At 44.0% G+C, this 18033-nt stretch overlaps 1 protein-coding gene across 3 annotated transcripts in view; it reads left to right on the top strand.

Moving 5' to 3' along the window:
• Positions 1 to 18033, top strand: part of anks1b (ankyrin repeat and sterile alpha motif domain containing 1B) — a 155515-nt gene that overhangs the window by 35559 nt on the left and 101923 nt on the right. For all 3 annotated transcript variants that reach the window (XM_062382946.1, XM_062382945.1, XM_062382948.1), the window contains exons 2-5: positions 4049 to 4129; positions 5869 to 6025; positions 14861 to 15013; positions 16827 to 16970. In XM_062382946.1, coding sequence (XP_062238930.1) covers positions 4049 to 4129; positions 5869 to 6025; positions 14861 to 15013; positions 16827 to 16970 — 535 coding nt within the window. The remainder of the gene's footprint in view (positions 1 to 4048; positions 4130 to 5868; positions 6026 to 14860; positions 15014 to 16826; positions 16971 to 18033) is intronic.

The following is an 18033-nucleotide window of genomic DNA, read 5'->3' as shown; positions in this document are numbered from 1 at the left end:
TATTTCTAGCTTTAGAGAAGTTTTGCTTCCCTCCAAGGTGACATACAGCGTCGAGAACTTCACTTTTACACATTTATTTTTATTTGACATTTTGAACCCCTCTTAAGTGAAAGTTGTATCACCTCCATCAGGGAGGTTATGTTTTCACCCCGGCTGGCTTGTTGGTTGGTTTGTTCCTCTAAAGTGAATTCACACATTCGGCTGGATTGGGCCTCGGCGGAGCTACATGTTCTACTCAGTGCCATTCTAGTTGTAATGAGAAATAAACTGATGCTGCTTCCCTCGTTAAGACGTTTGTGGAAACAGGAACAACCAAAGCAGCTTGTTGTTGTTGCTGTTTCTTGAACGACGTTTGTAAATAAAGTTGTGAGCGTGCTGTGCTGCAGTGAAGGTGAGGCGGATCTGTCAGGCTGTAACTGAAGAAGGGTTCAAACACAGGGCAGCGTTGCTCTGCCTGCTGGGCGTCCTTTCATGATGCTTGACCTCTTGACTTTTCAGTGCTTTAATTTGATTTAAAAAAAAAAAATGTGTTTGGACCTCGGCAACGAAGAAGTAGGCGGGGGGGGGGGGTTCAAGGATGTGTTCAAGGATAAAGTCACAATTCTCTGATGCAAAGTAACATGATAGTTTTTTTGTTGCGTGATGCTCAGAAAGACGGAAAGTTAAAGAATGGCACATAAAACTTTCATCGAAGTTGCACACACACACACACACACACACACACACACACACACACACACACACACACACACACACACACACTTTTCTAACCAGAGCGCTCCTTCACGTCGCTGCAGCTCCTGAGGTTAATTAGGTGGGACGTCGTCTGCATATTTGACTAATCCACTAAGAGTCTGCATTCCTGCTGCAGCACCTCTGCTCCATTATCTAATCTCAAGTCGCCTTCTCATTCTATCTCAACTCCGCTGGCTGCACGGCAAACAAAGGGAGAAGCCACACAGAACCAAACTGAGGGTTGGAATTTGTACATGGTGGAGCACGACATCAGAGCTGTGATAAGAAAACAGGTCTTTCTCTAGAAAACCTCCTCGTTCCAGTTCTTGTTGCATAAGGCTAAAGCTGCAGTGGACAGAATTAATTAATTTTTCATGGATACTGTGCAATAGCGAGTGAAAACAAGCAGTATTAAAGGACAAGGTCGGGACTATCACCAGTGGTAGAGCACAGTATACTGTACTATGCTGTGCAGTGGCATTAAAACCCATAATCCAGGCCTCTGTTTGTAGACTGATCTAATAATCAGAAACCCAACCTCTTTGGTTCAAGGTACATGTACAACAGTATGAAATATATCCTTGTTGCTCTAGATTTGAAATTTACGGAAGATATTGCAGTCGATTGCATTGATTTTTAGTGGATTTTCTCAGGCCTGGACTTTCAGTAAAGAGTGAGGGCAGCCACGAGATCCTCACTTGGGATTTCTCATTTTGTTCAAGTGGTTCTTTTAAACTATTTTAAGTTGAACAGTTTGCCTTTATCGAGATGGAAATCTGTCTCAATGCAAAGTTAGGATCACAAGATACACGCAAAAGTATTTTCCAAATTGATTGCATTTCTTACTGTTTCGTGTTTCTAATTTGTTCCTCAAAGTAGCAATTCACAAAATCCCTAAGTGTTAAAATCACCCTTTATTGACGCCCACTGCTGGTGTCAGTGCACACACGTCCATAAGCCTGCACTCTACGACATGGGAAAAGGTGTTGTAAACACAACACCTTGTTAGGCTCACAGTGAGGCTCACACACTGAGAACAGCGTCCGCACAGTCCCTCACAAAGCGGCCACATATGTTTGTTTGTGCAGTTTTTTTATTATGAAGGTTGTGTGACTGCTGTGGCTGTGCGTTGATATGCTGCGTTTGTGGCCGTGTAGAAAGGTGGATTGTGTTTGAGGTTGTGCGGAGGATGAAAGAATCTATGTCGAGTTTGAATGAATCGGTGTTCAGGCGTTTGAAGGCAAATGTGTTTGTATGTGATGGGTTCAGCAAACAACTATAAGATGTAGAAAACAACTTAAGGGGATTGTGTAGAATAACGCTGTAGTTTAATGAGGTAATGAATTAGAAATAAATTGCAAATGGAGCTTTAATGTTTCAATGTTTGTGTAAAGGTTGGAATGTTTTAATTGTCTCTATCGCCCAAGTTCGAATGAATCAGACATGACGCAGTTAATTCAAATACACACAGTCAGACAAGGTTGACGCACTCGTCTGTGATTCCTCCTCTGCTGCCTCACTCTGGAGGAAAGCAAGTGGGTGACACCCAGATGTTTCTGATGTTCGCAGTGTCACGGTTCAAAATCAAGAATCATACCTTTGTGTGTTACTTTGCACATTAATATCAAGCAGATATAAATAGCAGCAGCATCAACTGACATTTTATTTGCTACTCGTTGTCTTTATTTTTGCTTCAATGGCTTTTTGTCCGTTGACCCTCCCTTCGTTATCTGTCAGGCTGCTAACAACTGCTCCTACTGGTCGTATAGGTCAGCGCTGAAAGGGGTCAGCAGTACGATCGATATGGACACACACACACACACACACGATATGGACACACACACACACATTCAATCGTGGTGTGTTCAGACAACCCAATAGAATGAAGCATGTGCCATGTTTCTCTGTCTGTGCTCTCCTGCCCTCTGACCTGTGTGTAACATAGAGTTTGTGTGTATGTGTGTGCGTGTGTGTTTACTCTTTTGTAGCTTATTTGTTATTGATGTGAGCGAGGTCCACGTTTGTGTGAAGAAATCCTGATTTTATGTTATTTCAGCATTGAATACAACAAATGAAATCGTTTTCCCTGTGCAGATGTGCACCGATCACTAGAAAGACATATTGTTGCAATCAAATAAATATATGTGCAATATTAATAAATGCATTTCCCTAAATTAAAAGATATCCATTAAAAAATGCAGTAACCTACGTTGTCTTGAAAACCTGTCTTATGTCATATTCAGTTTCCTGCAGCCCTAATTATCTAATGTGTTTCATTAACACTGTGAGACACATTCACATTTGAGCCTGTGCTCTTCCTGTCAGACGCAACACTATGGGGGTCGTCTTAAATAAAATAAAAGGTGATGTAGTCGCTTCTGGAAGTTACATGATTCCGATTTTCAGCCCAGAGCTGCTCCGACTGGAATCGACCTAATTAGTGCTTCTCTCTGACGTCGTGCTGGAGTTAATGTGAAATAGAGAGGTCATATAATTGCAGCAGTGGGAAAACCCTGGGCTGCATGAGTGTGATATAGTGTGTGTACGCGGGAGTGTGTTGTAATGGGTCTGGTATGCCCCCAGGCTGTGTGTATCTGGTGATCCTTATGAGGGTCTGTTTTGTGCGGCTCTGTTTGCCTGCTCAGCAGAACAAGTGTTGACCTCACTCGCTTTATATATTTGCCAGAATGATGAAACTGGACTTAAACTTCTCTGGCTGCGGCCCCGAAAAGAGAAAATCTTTTGCCTCAGGACCCAAATACAATAAAGTACAGAATAAATAATGAAATAAATGTGATTCTGCTGTGTGAACACATGACTAAAGATGCAAAAAAAAGCAAAAGGATGTCCTTAAATAGGAAAATGAAAGCAAACAGGAAGAGGACTTTGCGCTCTTCATTCTCCAATATGCAACTTCACCAGTAGATGTCGCTAAATTCTACACACTGAACCTTTAAAAATCAAAAACACCCCTTCACCTATCCACACTTGGCACCTTCTGGATCCTGATTGGCTGAGTTGTGTTTGTCGCTTCTTTCCTGTAAATCAGTGCAGGTGACAAACTCAAACAAACCAATGGAATGAAATGTAAAATGTCCATATCTGTGAGTGAAGCAAAGAAACAAACTATGTGTGAAACTTGACCTAACAAAGACTAACACAATGTAACTTTACTGGACACATGGAAACCAGTGAGTTATCAGTCAACACTTTAACAAACACCTGGGAAGTACAGAGAGATGTTGTTGTTGTTGTTGTTGTGTGTTTGTGTGTGTGACACTGGAAATTAATTCTGATGTGTGTTTCTTCACAGCATGTGGAAGGGCCTGAATGTGAACTGCACAGACAGCTCAGGATACACACCCTTACATCACGCTTCACTCAATGGACACAGGTAAGACTACACATGTCTGTTTATTAAGAGTCATTACACTAATGTACAGCTTTAGAGCAAGTGATTTATTGTTATGATCAAGTCGTAAGTTTTGATATATAGATGATCATGTGGACTAAGAAACAATTCAGAAGTAAGACAAGAAAAAAAACGGTGTTTATATGATAAATTACTCGAATATCAAAATATATTCAAAATAAAAGCTCTGTAATTCAGCTCGATATATAGCGTTACGGCAACGATATGAGCATGTGCTTTTATTAGTTTCACAGACAGACAGACAGATGTTTGTGGAATTCTTAGACACATGATTACTGCCAGTATTTCGTTTAACCTAAAGCGAAACAGCAAAACTAGTTAAAAAAGATAAAGAGAATGGAATTTCTGTTGATTGGCTTTGTGCCTTTATTTTTTGAGTTGTTGTGACTGTAGCGCTGAGGAAACACAGTGTGACTCAGCTGTAAACCTGACTGCTGTCACAGTTTGGTGGAACTAAACGATTAGTCCTGTGTTTTGGTGGCAATTACGTGGCATTCCTCCGTCAGATGGACTGGAGAGGAGGGAGGAGAGAGGAGGGAGGAGGGAGGAGAGAGGAGGGAGGAGGGAGGAAAGAGGAGGAGAAGCTGTAGGGAGGCAGAGCTGCAGCCTCACAGGGAAAATTAGGCCGCCAACAATAAAAGGCTGCAGAGCTGTGATTTAGCGTTGAGGTGGGAAGGTAAAAAGAGAACTGGCGATTAAGATAAAGACTGAAGAAAGTGCAGTATTCAGAGATTCGTTATTCAGGCTGAATGTGATTTTTTATTTTTAGATCGTTTATGTGCAGAAGTTCTTTTTACCACATTAAAAAGTTTCATATTCTCATGTTTGACCCTGAGATCCTCCCGGTGCGAGTCTGCTGTTTAGCTGCTGCTTAAAAAACCTGATTGAAATTATACGAGAGCATAATAAATGAGTGAAATTAACAAAGCAGTTTAGTTAAGCGTCCTCTGGGCTGCGCTCACCCTCACCCCTGCTCCCGGGAGACGCTCTGCCCTCCTCCTGCTTCCCCTGCTGACATTTTCCAATGCAAATGAAGCACTTCACCTTTCCTCCCCCGACAGAGGTGACAACTTCAGCTGGAGGCTCGCTCGTACGAAACGCTGTCGCTGACACGACTGTTGAGCAGCAGCTAAATGAGTTCCCAGCACAAACCGCAGCTCTGTGATTTACCACCTCATCTATTCGTTGTAATGGAGATTACTTCGTACTCTGCAATTTCCCTGTGGAATTAATTAAGCACTATGTTTGTCCATCTGTCTGATTGTTCGCCTACCGCCCCCCCTTCATGTGTATCCTTAAATAATAAGGATTCAATGACGTTTTGTCAATTCTTGATCATTTCCACTTTAACCCCTTATTTCCTCCATCTTTTACCCTGGAAAGTAAAGTGATTACTCCCCACAGGTGTCTTTAAATCCCTTTCATAGTGTTGCTTAAATACTGTAGTTTTGTATTTTAGGTTTAATGCCATTGAAATATATTCAAACAAATGTTCACTATAAAATATATAAAAGTTGTGTAGGACTTTATGTTCCAAACATTGTTATATTTTGAATTAGGGGGTTAAAATCCTGTTCTCAGTGCAAATATGTGACTCTGTGATGTGATATTCTATAAAATGGATTTCAGGGCTTTGTGGTCTTCTCTCTCCGTTCTCTCCACTCTATTGATCTGTGTCTGTCTCCCTCTCCGTCTCTCAGGGACGTGGTGCTGAAGCTGCTTCAGTTTGAGGCGTCCACACACGTGTCGGACAGCAAAGGCTGCTTCCCGCTGCACCTGGCCGCCTGGAGGGGAGACGATGATATCGTCCGAATCCTCATCCACCACGGACCCTCGCCCTGCCGAGTCAACCAGCAGGTAAACACCGGAACTCCAGTTTTTATTATCATATCCATCCACTAAAATAAGACTATAATTCCCATCTTGAAATGATCGTTCAGCTGTTCCAGAGAATGAAACGTCTCGTATGAATAAATGAAGCTTGAGTTCCTCAGTATCTCTCATGGCGTAGAAACCAGCGCTGCCACAAGCCGTCGTGTTTATGGCTCCTGTCCAACAGAGCCAATCCCGCAGCGTTCCTGCTGATCCCTCTCTGATAGCCGGTCGAGCGTTTTCAGCTCCGCGAGCCTTCGGCCTGTCACTGCTGTCATCCCTCATCAGCAAAAATGACCTTCTCCTCCTCCTCCTCCCTCACTCTCTCCCCATCCGTCCCCGCTCGCAGCATATTGATGATGTAACGGCTCACTGACACGCTGCTCTTTCAAGACGGCCATTAGGTGTTAAATCAGAAGTAGTGGCTAAAATTTGAATGACTTAGACGTATTTTTCAATATTCCCGGTCCTGATGGTGCTGCAACGACAGACCCAACACCCCCCCCAGGTTATTGGATGGTTATTTTCTCAGCTTATTAAGGACATTTTCCTCGGTCACCATTTGCCAAATCGCTTGCCTCCGAGTGTTGTTGGAGCCTTATTGTTCGCCGGGACAAATGGTGTCCTCTTGCCCCCTGAAACGAAGAGGTGGGTGAGCTTCCTACCCCGTCAATGATTCATGGAGCTGAGCGTGCTGCTGTGCAGGCAGAGTGAACACACTGAGTGGAAGCTGCTGATTGAGAAGCTGCTGTAGGTACAGTAGGTGCTGACTCTGAAGTCACTGTGCGTCTCAACGTGTGTGGTTGCTGTTTCACTCGAAGCACGTAAGCAAATCTCCCCTCACCTGCTTTAAGTTATGGTAAATTGTGCAAAGTGAATCCCTCCATGCGTCCTGGTTCTGTTTCATTTAACGAGTCCTTCAGTAAACCCTGGAGAAGGAGATCTCTCTCTGCTGTTTGTGTGTAGGAGGTGAGACTTGTTTTTCCCTGGAATGCATAATTTCCCAGTCAAAGAACGTTAAGGATTAGACCGTCTAATGATGTTGAGTGAATATTTGTTATGCTGAAAATGTTTTGCCCAGTTTCTAAAGCAGTTTGGATTTTTATAAAGATTTGTGGCTGTTCTTCAAAGTTCTGGAGACGATTTTCTTATCTCAGAAACATAAACATACATTACATCATCACTATGCATCCTACAAACAGCCGTGTCTTTTTTCGACCCTTCCAAAACAAAAGCACGTCCTGCCTGAGCCAGGTTTTTACGACAGGAGATGGCTTTTGTCCACAGAGGCGCCAAAATCTATAGAAATGAAAACTTCCTTGTCAAGGCTTTGATTACAGTGAAATCTGCATTCATTTATTAACTCTGTGCTTTCTGTAAATGCTTTGGCAAATTATAACACACGTTATTATTTGTAAAATACACACAGATTACTTCAAATTGTATATTTGTAAAATGCTGTTATGAAGCTGTGTGTGCTGCACGTTTTTCCTCGTCACTTTCCTCATGAGAGTTCAGTCGTTCACAGGGTTGCAGGCATAAATATTAGAGGACCCCCACCACCACTGTCTTGTCTGCAGGAGAAGGGACTAGTGCATACATTAGTCAGCGTGATATACCGAGTCTGGCACACGCCCCCACCCATCATCGAGACTTACAGCAGCAAGCCAGTGACTGCACATTCCCCCTGCCTCAGTGTGTCAGAGGTGGAGTGTGTGTGTGCATATATCTGTGAATGTGTGTCTGTGCCTAGTTTTAGGGGGGGCGACTCCAATGCCGGCACATTTATTTGTTTTAATGCGTGAGAAACATTTATCCTCACCTTTGTGCACGAGGTGACAAATGCAAGAGGATGCGACAGAAAAGCTGTAATGAAGAAAAGAGCGTGAAGAAAAAAAGCAAAGGGAGTGATAGAAAGAGAGGAAGAGGAGGTGTGTGTGTGTGGGGCGGTTCCCCACTGCAGCCAATCGAGTCTTATTCGAGGTTAGGGTTAGTTATTAGTCTGCGATAAAACAGTTCCAGCCCACTTTTTACTGCCTAATTGGTCCCAGTAGTTCTCACTCAGCTGTTTGTGTTTGTTGTGGGAGTGTGTGTGTATGTGTGTATGAGAGAGGTGAAGCTTGTCTATTCAAACGGTGCGTGCATGTTTACGTGCGTTGTTTGTGCGTTAGCGAGACAGTGATTGACGGCCTGTTTACCCGAGGATTGCACTCTGCTTGCAGGGCCAGTGAATGTTTTGACGACTGAGGCGTTGTTTGTTTCATCTCTCTGCGTCTCCAACACAGACCGACTCAGAAAAATGAGTTTGTATCTTTATCGCCCCCTGCTGGTTGGCTGCAGTACACGTCATAAACCCTGGCTCCTCCCTGTTAGTGGATGGGACATAAACACTCAATTTCTTTGTGGTTTTCCCATTAGCCGTATTCAAACACCAGTGCACTCTATAGTGAGATGGCCATTTTATACCCTATATGGTGCACTCAATGTTTCCCACAATGCATCCTGAAAAGTAGCGCACAACTACTGGTCACTAACCGAGCGGATCTGTGTGGGTGTGTTGGTGTGTGTGTGGGAACCTCTGGGCTTCTTCTGCATCGGTTTGTGAGAGAATGTGGGTGAATGACCAGGTCACGTATGTCCCCCTGTGCTGCACACACATGCCAGGAATGTTTTCTTTTCCGCCGACAGAGGATTGTATCATTCCTTTCTCTCTCTCTTCCTCCTGTCCTCCTCCCCCCTTTTTAACTCCCATTTGTCGGGAAGAAAGGAGATAAACTGCCAAAGATAAGATTCGAGGGATGGTGAACATTTGCTCTGCATTATCTTCACATGGATCACGTTTCATGTGAAGATAATGCATGATTCAATGTGTAGTAATATTAGGATAATGTGTAGTGACATTTATGCAGTTCAAAACTTCTGACAGGCCTCGGCCCAGGTGCAGCGGGGCTCTGGGAACCTGTAAACTGTGTGAACTAAGGTAAAGGGGAAAGGTCAGGAGGTTGCTCGCCACCTGTGTGCTTCCACAGATGTCTTCCAGTGTTTCTGCTGCTGTGCGTTCACCTCCCAGTTGTGGTAGAATTCCATGTATACATGTTGCTACCATGCTCCAAAATGAAACCACATGTTTCCTGACGATCTACATGTGAACACGGCCTCTCGGAGAACACATGCTGCCATTAGAAAGTGCTCCGGGAAAGTCCTTGATCAAACATCTCCTACCGCCAGGCCCTGCTGCTGCCAGAACACACACACACACACACACACACACTGAGCCATAGGATGTTTTCTTATGAGTAATCAGCCTGACACTTCCAAATTAAAGTTCAGTAAAAGAAAACTCGTGTGGAGTTTGTTGACTCCACACGAGTCAACAAACTACAGCACGGAGTAATTATTGTAAAGCTGAGAGCAGCTTGTGTGTGAGTGTGTTGTTAATTGAGCGTTAAAACACTCACAGGGGTTTTGTATCTGCTTATTCGCAGTAAAACCATGAACACATAGGAAGATCGAAGCAGAGGTGAACGATCAGAATTACAGGATTAAAAGTGAAAAGCTGGTGAAATCTGGATTTATTGAGTAGTCGTCATTAATCACTTTAATCTATCGAGTGAGAAAACCAAGCGTTCTCTGGTTCCATCTTTAAAGTATGAGGATCTGCTTCCCTCCCAGTTTTTCTTCTTTGTCATCTCTCTCTCTCTCCCTCTCTCTCTCTCTCTCTCTCTCTCTCTCTCTCTCTCTCTCTCTCTCTCTCTCTCTCTCTCTCTCTCTCTCAGCTCTCCTTCACTCCTCTTGGCCTTGGGTGCTTCATTCACTTTCCATGTTCACACTCTTAATTAACTGCTCCTTTTCCTTATTCCATCTCTTCCCCTTGGCTTTCTATCCCCCTCCACTAGAAACCCATATATATATATATATATATATATATATTTATATAAGGTAAATCAAACTGGGCCGAGCACAGAACCCTGAGAAAAAATGCAGCAAAAGATTCCCCCTTCTTAATACAAGACAAGAGCAGAAAGTCTCATCTTGTCGTGCGTGTGTGTGTCCTCTATTTATTTACCCAGCTCTCCCCAGGCAGCGAGCTGAGCTGCTGGGATTATGAGATTCTGTAACGTAGACGGGGCTCATCCCACATATCAGCCCATCAGCATTAACACGGTGTATGTTCGAGTAAATTAGAAAAACCTCTGCGCTTCAACGCCCTGGCTTCATTTCAGCCCCGGCCATGTCTGATAAGGCTTGCTTATTTGCATGGTAGCTGTTTGTTTGGGCAGTGATGGTGTTTACTATGGGAAGTGTGTTTGTGTGTGTGTGTGTGTGTGTGTGTGTGTGTGTGTGTGTGTGGGTGGGGGTGTGTGTGTGTGTGTGGGTGGGTGTGTGTGTGTGGGTGCGTGCGTGCAGGTAAATGCACTGTAAAGACAAAATTATGGTCTAGAAATTCATTCTCCTCATTTGTGCACAACTTCTAAAAGTTTACACATTCAGAAGAAACAGACCAGACAGGCAGTGTAACCAAAAGTTCAAGTGAGACGACCATAAGGCGAGAGGAAGAGCTTGGTGGGCTATGAAACCTTAATAGAGCAGGATTGATTAAAGAAGAGCTTGAACAAGCCAATGCTTCTTACACCTCTTCCTCTTCACTGTATATTTGTGACCATTAACTGTACAACAGCGACACACGTGACACCAATTTGCACGGGCATGTCAATAATGTGCTGCCATGCCGGGTTGATGTGGCATTAGTGGACGGCTGCTGCTCCGAGCACAATCAGCAACAATACACCGCGTGCTGGATGATATTGGAAAGCTGTCAGAGCGAGCGTAATGGAAATATATCGCCGGCTCCGAGAACACAGAGGCAGGATTTTCTCTCCTTATCCCCCCCCCTCTGTCTCTCTCGCCCCTCTTCTTCTCTAGCTCCCTCGTCCCGTCACTTTGTGTGTCTGTTCACCTCTATGTCACTCATTGTCCGTCAGGGAATTGCATTTTCCCTATCTTGAGCAGCATGCACGAGGCACAGCGCAACAAAGCGTTATTGTGCGTTTAAGGCTGCAGAGGCAATAGCTGCATTTTTTGTTCCGCTGATAATAATGTGTAGATATGTCTGTTCTACTTGTTGCCTTCACAACGTAGACATCATCTTCCCATTGTTAAAGGTCTGTTGTGTAAATGGAAACGATCAAATGTAGTCACAGGGTCGGCTCAGCTGCTGTTGTGGAGCGTTCGATCATATCACGACTTTCCCGAGCAGATGGAGTTTCAGTTTCATGGACTCGTTTCTAAATGTCACATTTCTCTGATAATTTCAAAGTCTTTACATTAAGATGTAAAATATTCTCTCCATCTTGGAAACAGCAGTAGACAAAATAACGTCATCCACCTGGTGAAGTAGCTTTTTCCGCGGCTTATTCGTGTTGTGTGTTTTTGTTTATTCTAAACTGGTTATTACAATAGAGCTAAAAACAAACAGTCACTCCTGAAGTGATTAACTTGTTCATAAATGGAGTTGAGTTCATGGGTTGAATCTCAGAGGTTTCCAACATTATTAAATTGTTGTTAAAACCCCCCAAAAATCTATTCCCACAACTAATTTGAGCGTGATTTACTGGCTAATATGACCTTCTCAGGCTGCCATCAATTATTCAAACACATTAATATGACTCTGGTAAAACAAAAATGATGCATAATTCGGGAGGTGGTGTTTGGAATGAAGTGCAGCACAGAACAAGCAGCAAAGTGGAACACATGTTCTAATCTTGTTTCCTTATTTTTCTTTTTTTACACTCTACTCGGTTGAAATCAGAGAGAAAGGTGACTTGACTCCAGGAATTCAAATTTTAACTTTTTGATCGTGTCTCTTGAGTCGGAGCTCCCATTATTACTTCTGCCATCTGTTAGCACCAAATTCCCAAATCTCTCTGCATGTATACGTGTTGTGAATGTTGGTGCTTTCGTGTCAACAGCGAAGTCACAGCTATCTGGGAAAAGCCACCATCCACTGGTTGTACTGGATTTGCTCTGCACAGTGTTGAACTCATGTACTTGCAGTTAAATCCAAGAGAAGGAAACATGTATTCATGATTTTAAGCCATCACAACTATAAAGCAAGCAATTATTTCTGCTGGAAACCATAATCTCACCACCTTTCATATTGTTCGTCCAGTGCAAAGTGTGATGATGCTGTGACTGGGGCGTCTTGAAAAATAATGGACTCGGGTGGAAAATGCCATCAGTTCAGGTCTCGCTGCCTCTTCACCTCCTCCTCCTCCTCCTCTTCACCTCCTCCTCCTCGTGTTCGTCAGGGGACTTGGTTTTTGTATTAATGTTTAAAGAAGGACATGTAATTGATATATGGTTGTTTACCTGGGATTATAGATGAAGGACCTGTCCTCCAGACACTGCTAAATACTGTCAGGAGCAAATGATGACAGATTGCCCAGTGTTTCTGTGTCTGGGACTCTGCGGTGTGTGTATATATTATTGTGTGAGGAAGACGGTGTATACATAAGTGAGTTGATAAGAACTTAAAGGCTCCCTCAGGAACTGGAGTCACTCCAGTGGAAAATAAGAATAAAGTAGAATATCCACACAGGCGCAGAGCAAGTGGAGTTTATTAAACGTAATGCAGCCAACAATTACACCGGTACACTGCGATGCCTGTGAATTACAGTGTGCTTCAGTGTGCGATTATTGTGCTTACACTACAGCGGACCTGCAATCAGACCGGCTCTCGAACATTCCATCCGCCAATGAACGGAGGGGTGTGCGAGCCGAGGGGCAAACCGAGGGACGCCATTGGTTGGGAACGCAAAGCTCACATCTTTTTGTTTTTTCTTTCACAGCTCGATCACGTGTATTTTGTGTGAGTGTGTGTGTGTATATATATATATATGTGTGTCTTTTTCATATAGCAGCTCCTTCTGTATCTCTTCATCTCTCTCGCTCGCCGCTCGCAGGACTGAATGAAAGCGGGGAGCTGAGTGAGGTGGGGAGCCGACCAGGAGAGAGGGAGAGTTGTGGCTCTGGGGAGAAGGAGTGTAAGAGGAGGCGTGAGATGAGATCTGAGCAGCCGGGTCATGGTGTGTTGGATAGCGATCGTTGGAAGTTTGAGAGGCAGGGGAATCTGAGGGAATATGATGGAGAGATTGAAGGAGATGGGGGAAACGTGTCAGGGAATTTTACACACGAGTCGCTCTACGAAAATCTGTATTTTAAAGGTTTTCAAATGTTGATCACAGGAAAAGACACGCTGCTGTTTAGACCACAGCCTGAACTATGAATGAAGATGAACAACATCTCTCCCCGATGCAAAAGGCTGCCATCTTGCTCCGATGATGTAATGTGGAGCCAGTGTGCACAGTCGTGATCATGGTGCAGAGCCACGGTGTCAAGGTCCTGTCAATGCGTACGCTCGCCCAATCACAAGTCAGTCTCAGCCGTCAGTCATGACACTTGAACTTGATGCATGGAGTGATAAGAGAAGAATCCTGGAATGATACTTATCCTCTACTTTTTTGGTAACATACATGTCCCTGTCACTAACATGGAGGAATTGGGGTTTATGACCTTGGCTGCCAGTGTTCTCCATTTTATATATTATTACACCCACTTTGATCCCAACCATTGGTTCGTAATCTGCCATTTTTGAAAGTTTGTCCAGCACCATGTTGTTTTTTTTTTAAACTAGAAGTAACCATATAAGGTTGAATGGGGGTGTAGCCTGACCGAGGACGCTGCACGCCCACCTACCTGCGACTTTTCCCTCTCCTCTCACGCGATCTCCTCCTCCTCCTCCTCCTCCTCCTCCAGATTCACATGAATGCTTCTTTTTAACTTCCCTTTTCCCCTTTAGAGAACATCCACTCAAGCGTATATGATGTACGGCTGCCAAATCATCCATTTATCTAGTGTTTAGGGACATATACAGATTTAATCCCTGCAGGCCTCACGTTCTCGTTAATCTCTCTCACCTCCCTATCTGTGGTTATCCATCATGTCGCTCTCTCTCTCTCTCTCTCTCTCTCTCTCTCTCCTGTATGCGTGTCCCTCTGCCTCAGTGTCCTGGTCATTACTGGGCTGTTTGCAGAGCCGAGGCACCTCAGGGGACCACCGGTAGTGTACTCTCCCTGACAGGGGTCCCCAGAGAGGCTGAAAGTGGCTCACGGTTCCTCTGTACACAAGAGCTCCTCTCTAAGTTCAGAGTAACCTTTGAAACTCACACACTTATCTCAGAGATCTCAAGGCCAGAGTGAGGCCCGGGTGTGATATATTAAATGGAACCTTTTAATCGTCGTAGAGGGTCAGGCTACTCTGATAAATGTGCCTGTTGAAGTTATGGTGGTTTTTTCAACTTGACTATGATGCAATTGGTGGAATTATGCTTGTAACTTTGTACAACTTTACAAAATCCATGAATGTGACAGTCGAATTGAGTTTGGCGTCTAGGCTCTGACCTCATCACACCCCCACAGATGATTGCATAGCGATAAGGGGGGAGTGATGAGAACAAGAAACCACATTTATTAGATCCAGAGAGTTTCACACGCTCGTAAATATCTGTCCCCAACACATTCCAGATGTTTTTCATCAAGATCAATGAGCTATACTTTGTGAAATTGGCAAAAACGTCACCTATATCATCTGTTTTCCCCTCCTCCTCCACCCCTTTCCTCCCCCCACCTGCCTATCTTCCTTCTACCTTTGACCTGCTCTGCTGCCTCCCTGCATCCCCCTCCATCCATCTTGCGTCATTTTTCCCTCTCCTGCTTTCCTTATCTCACGTTGTGTTTCCCCCCCCTTTCGTTTGGTCCACAGAACCACGAGAGGGAAACGGCTCTTCACTGTGCGGCCCAGTACGGACATTCGGAGGTGGTTGCAGTTCTGCTCCAGGAGCTGACCGACCCCACGATGAGGAACAGCCAGCAGGAGACGCCCCTGGACCTGGCGGCGCTGTACGGACGACTTCAGGTGAGCAACAGATTGATTTTTTAATTGTGTTTAATATCGCTACAATACCCATAACTTCCTCACCTGGCTCCTGAGCCTGTAACAGCTTGATGACCAGAACAGATAAAACAATATCTGATCCTGTTAAAATTGAACCTTTGATACGACCCAGAGGGGAGAAGCTCAAATTTCCATTTCCTGGACGATTCAAGCCTTTGAAATGGATGAGAACAGAATTGGTCATTGCAAGGGCACTGCACCACTAATGATGCTTAATATGCAGGGACATTTTAATTGTAACTCTGATAAAATGTGCGAAGCAAAAACAAGTTTCCGATCAACTGCAGCGTCTGCATCATCGACAGGAAGTGAAGAACTCGTCATCTCCTCACAGGGGCGCCTGTCAAAGGGCCAGTTCATATATATGGCAGCGAGTGAACGTTCAGTTCTAGAAGCTGAAGCGTTAGCTGCAGGAAAACAGGGCGAGTGTGGACCTCTGCATGCATTATGCATCCTGGAGGACGTGGTAGCTGGCAGGTGAAAAGAAGCAGCAGGAGACTTCATCTGCATTTTCCTCAGGACAGAAGGACCACGGTGCATGTCATTCGCTCCACACCAAGGGATGCTGCTGATTATTATGGAAATAAGTGAAAAGAAAACACCTCCTCACGCACTTCCTTTAATAGAAAGGCAGATACAAACACACATGTCTATAACTGCGTCTTTACTTTTGTGACAAGGACTCACACTCGCACTGAGAGGAGTCTGCTCCAAGCACCTGCCGACGTTCACATGCACGCACACGTCCTCTCTGCTGAGGTAGTGAGTAATTGCAGTCAGGCCATACAGGTTTGTCTGAGTGTGGATGAATAATTTATAAAAGCTGCACGGATTCCTCTCTCCCTCTCTCTCTCTCTGCATATTAATGAAGGGAAATCCCTGTGGTGGAAGCTACTGCTGTGTTCAGATGTAACTTACACAGGGCAAAAGTTTAGTACACACACACACACACACACACACACACACACACACACACACACACACACACACAAACAGAAAAGGAGGAAGCTTTCGAGAGATGTTCATCCTTTTTAGCCGAGCTATTAAAAGCACTATACAGGATCAAAATAAGAAAGTAGCTCCACTGACGGGACTCAAAACAACCTCCTACTACAGTCAAGTGGATTGACAGGTAGTTGAATTACACATTTCTACAGTTAATAAAGATTTAACATCGACTGACAAAAGAATAAATCAAAAAGCTGTTTCTAATTTTGAACCAGTCACTATCATTAAGTGTTAAGCGTGTATCTGGATCTCAATACTCCTACATTTTAAAAAAGGTAATTAAAATCATTTTCTAGATCAGCTCCTTTAACTGGAACTGCGCCAAAATGTAATGGATCCTTTCCTGGCCCGTTTCCCATCTTTCCATTAAGTTTGCTGCAAATTGCTTCTTTATATTTTTTGTGCAATCACGTAATGGACGAACAAACCAACTGAACAAGGGTGAGAACATAATCTACTTGGCCGGGGCAGTAAATAACAGGATGGACAGTTTAATTCAATTTCTCATGCACAAGCATTTTAAAAACAACCATTTCAAGGAAATCCAGAGATGTACACGACTGCTTTACTGGGTTATGGTCTCTTTGAAGCAGGATCGTCTCCCAGAAGTATTTCTCTTATCAAGGTGATTCATCAGCAGAACATTTACTGTTTCTATTTTTTCTAGAAACACTTGTTGTTGTTGTGGGTAGAAGTCATCTACCAGGTTCCTCCTTGTATTGCAGTTTTGTCATGGATGTGTTGCTTTGTGTATATTTCCATGCAGGTGGTGCGCATGCTGGTGAGCGCTCACCCCAACCTCATGACCTGCCACACTCGCAGCCACACTCCGCTTCACCTGGCCGCGCGGAACGGCCACCACAGCACGGTGCAGACGCTGCTCGATGCCGGCATGGACGTCAACTGTGTGGTAGGAAAACGCTCATTTACAGATTTCTACTGTTCTCGTCTTTTATGGATAAATATAACAGAATAACAGGAATATAGATTTTTTTAATTTTTTTACGAAGAATGAACAGTTATGGGGTCACTAGGGTTCATCGTGGTAATTTAGTTTAAGCTGGTGCAGAAAGTGTCTAACGATATCAGTTTTATAATTATTTCGTTTTACCTTATTGTCGAGGGTAAAGGATTTAATTGTATTTTTGAATATGGCATCTACAAGTAAAGTTTGGATGATTCATTGATTTGCTTTTGCTTAGGCCCCTGATGTCCCTTGAATCCCTCTTGGTGTCAGACGGCAACATTTCAAAACATACATAGGCACTTTTGGACCGTACTCTGGTTTATAGAAACATGCTCAATACGGTGGTTTGGAGGAATCAAACAGATGAAGTAGGACTTGACATTTCCTGCGTTCAGTGGGTTTTATTATCTGATGTACCTGCGAGTGGAGAAGTGACGAGGAACATACGTCTGTCCGGTTCTACACGAGCGGATCTCCTCACCATCTCTTGGGATCTCCCTCCTCCTCTCATCAACGCTCTGTTTGAATATCGCTCTCTTTGTGTATTTAATGAGGGTACAGTTTTGTGTGTGTGTGTGTGAATATCCACCACACGCTTGGCAGAATTGAAAGTGTGTGTATTAGATAGCATATGCTGCGTAGGCCTCCCGTGGTGTGGTGGTGGGATGAATAATTGATTGAGAGGAAAGACTGAGACTGCAGGAAGATGAGGAGGAGGAGGAAGAGGACAGGGTATTCCTGACAGATCCTCAAGAGTTCACTATTTTCTCTCTACATCATCAGTCCCGAAAAACAAAAATGCACATTTGAAGTGTGGTGCTTCTTTCCTGCTCTTCTCTTTGTTCATTCGGTCGCTGTGTGCAGCTTTGTCCCGACTCTTTCTGGGTCATTTGTTTTCGTGAGGCCTTGTCAAAATGTGGCCTCGCTTCGCTGCTGGCTGCAACACAGTTCTCTTTCTCCACAGATGGATCATCTCTGACAGACGCAAATATTTAACTTAGCTCGT

Source organism: Platichthys flesus, chromosome 23, assembly GCF_949316205.1.
Source record: "Platichthys flesus chromosome 23, fPlaFle2.1, whole genome shotgun sequence".
NCBI lineage: Eukaryota > Metazoa > Chordata > Actinopteri > Pleuronectiformes > Pleuronectidae > Platichthys > Platichthys flesus.
Note: the sequence above shows the minus strand (reverse complement) of the source record. Positions and strands in the feature narration are given on the sequence as shown.